At 52.5% G+C, this 1,421-nt stretch overlaps 1 protein-coding gene across 1 annotated transcript; it reads right to left on the bottom strand.

Moving 5' to 3' along the window:
* Nucleotides 1-267: 267 nt before the first annotated feature.
* LOC137839181 (uncharacterized) lies at nt 268-1,029 on the bottom strand. Its single transcript, XM_068648307.2, has one exon. It carries the CDS (start codon nt 1,027-1,029, stop codon nt 268-270), a length of 762 nt encoding a protein of 253 aa, XP_068504408.1.
* Nucleotides 1,030-1,421: the final 392 nt, after the last annotated feature.

Raw genomic sequence — 1,421 nt, 5'->3', positions numbered from 1 at the left:
CTATCATGGGTGCAAGCACTCTGTCCATCAGCCTCTGGTAGGTGGCACCTGCATTCTTTAGCCCAAAGGGCATCACTGTGTAACACTAACAAGACAACTCTTCGTTGAACTTCCTTCTTCTCTGGTGGATAGGCCTGACCTTAGGGTCCATGGTGAGGCGGTGGCACAGAAAGTCTGAGTCTATACCTGGCATGTCCGAGGCGGACCATGCGAAGGCGTCCAGATGTCGTGCTATGACCTCGACGATTCGGTCCTGTGCTGCTTGTCCTAGCGATTTGCCAAGCTTGAACGTCCTACCTCCAATTTCGCTCTCCAGGATTCCCCTTCTGGTTCAGGTCGCCTCTCCCTGGCGATTTCTGCTGGGGCGACCCCTTCTTCACTTGGTGCCCTGGTGGTAACCATGAACACCCATCTCTTTGTCTTGATGTTGTTCTCATAACATCTCTTAGCCTTTTTTTGATCTGACTTAATGGTAATCACCTTCCCTCCTAAGTCAGGCATCTTCATCTTCATGTGCCTCGTCGACGCCATCGCCCTCAGCCTCTTCAGCGTAAGTCTACCCAACAGTATGTTATAAGCAGAGGAGGCATTGACGACAAGGTACCTGATGTTCTCCGTACGGGACGCGACACCATCTGTGATGGTGGTCCTTAGCTCCAGGTGCCCACGCACTTCCACCTGGTCTCCCGCGAAATCGTACAAGCAGCCCGTATAAGGCCTTAACAAATCAAGGGATAACTGCAGCTTGTTGAAGGTCGTCCAAAATATCACGTCTGTCGAGCTTCCTTGATCCACCAGTACAAGGTGTACCTTCCTCCCAACGGTTACTACAGAGATCACCATCGTGTCGTTGTCATGGGGGACGAAATCTCTTAGGTCGGCCTTGGTGAAGACAAGGTCGACGTCAAGGACATCATCTGCCTCCTGTGCCTCTACCAAAAACACTGCTCGGGCATACTTCTTCCGTTGAGAAACAGTATACCTTCCTTCTGAGAAACCCCCCGCGATAGTGTGGACCTCACCATGCATGGGTATCTCGTGCCCCTGATCCTCTCATGACGTTGTCAAGTTCTGGGCTCCTTGTGGCTCCGCCAAATAGTCGTTCAGAAAACCGCTCTTCACCAGCTCGTCTAACTGGTGTCCCAACGCCAAGCAGTTGCGTATGGGATGACCAAACGCTTGGTGGAACTCGCACCATGCGTTTTTGTTGGGCTCTAACTTCCTGTCGAACTTAGCGGGTATCTTCAATCTCTCCGCTATGTTGGGGACGACGATCAGGTCCTTCATCTCTACCACGAAGTTGTGCCTCGACAGTACATTCTGCCTTGCGCGTCCCTTGGTTTGGGGCTTTCTGGGCTCGTAAGGCTGCTGCTTCGCTGGAGCCCTCTTCCCTGTCGTTGCCTCATGCACCCTCAAGGGTT

Source organism: Phaseolus vulgaris, chromosome 3 (genome assembly GCF_051622355.1).
Source record: "Phaseolus vulgaris cultivar YP4 chromosome 3, ASM5162235v1, whole genome shotgun sequence".
NCBI lineage: Eukaryota > Viridiplantae > Streptophyta > Magnoliopsida > Fabales > Fabaceae > Phaseolus > Phaseolus vulgaris.
Note: the sequence above shows the minus strand (reverse complement) of the source record. Positions and strands in the feature narration are given on the sequence as shown.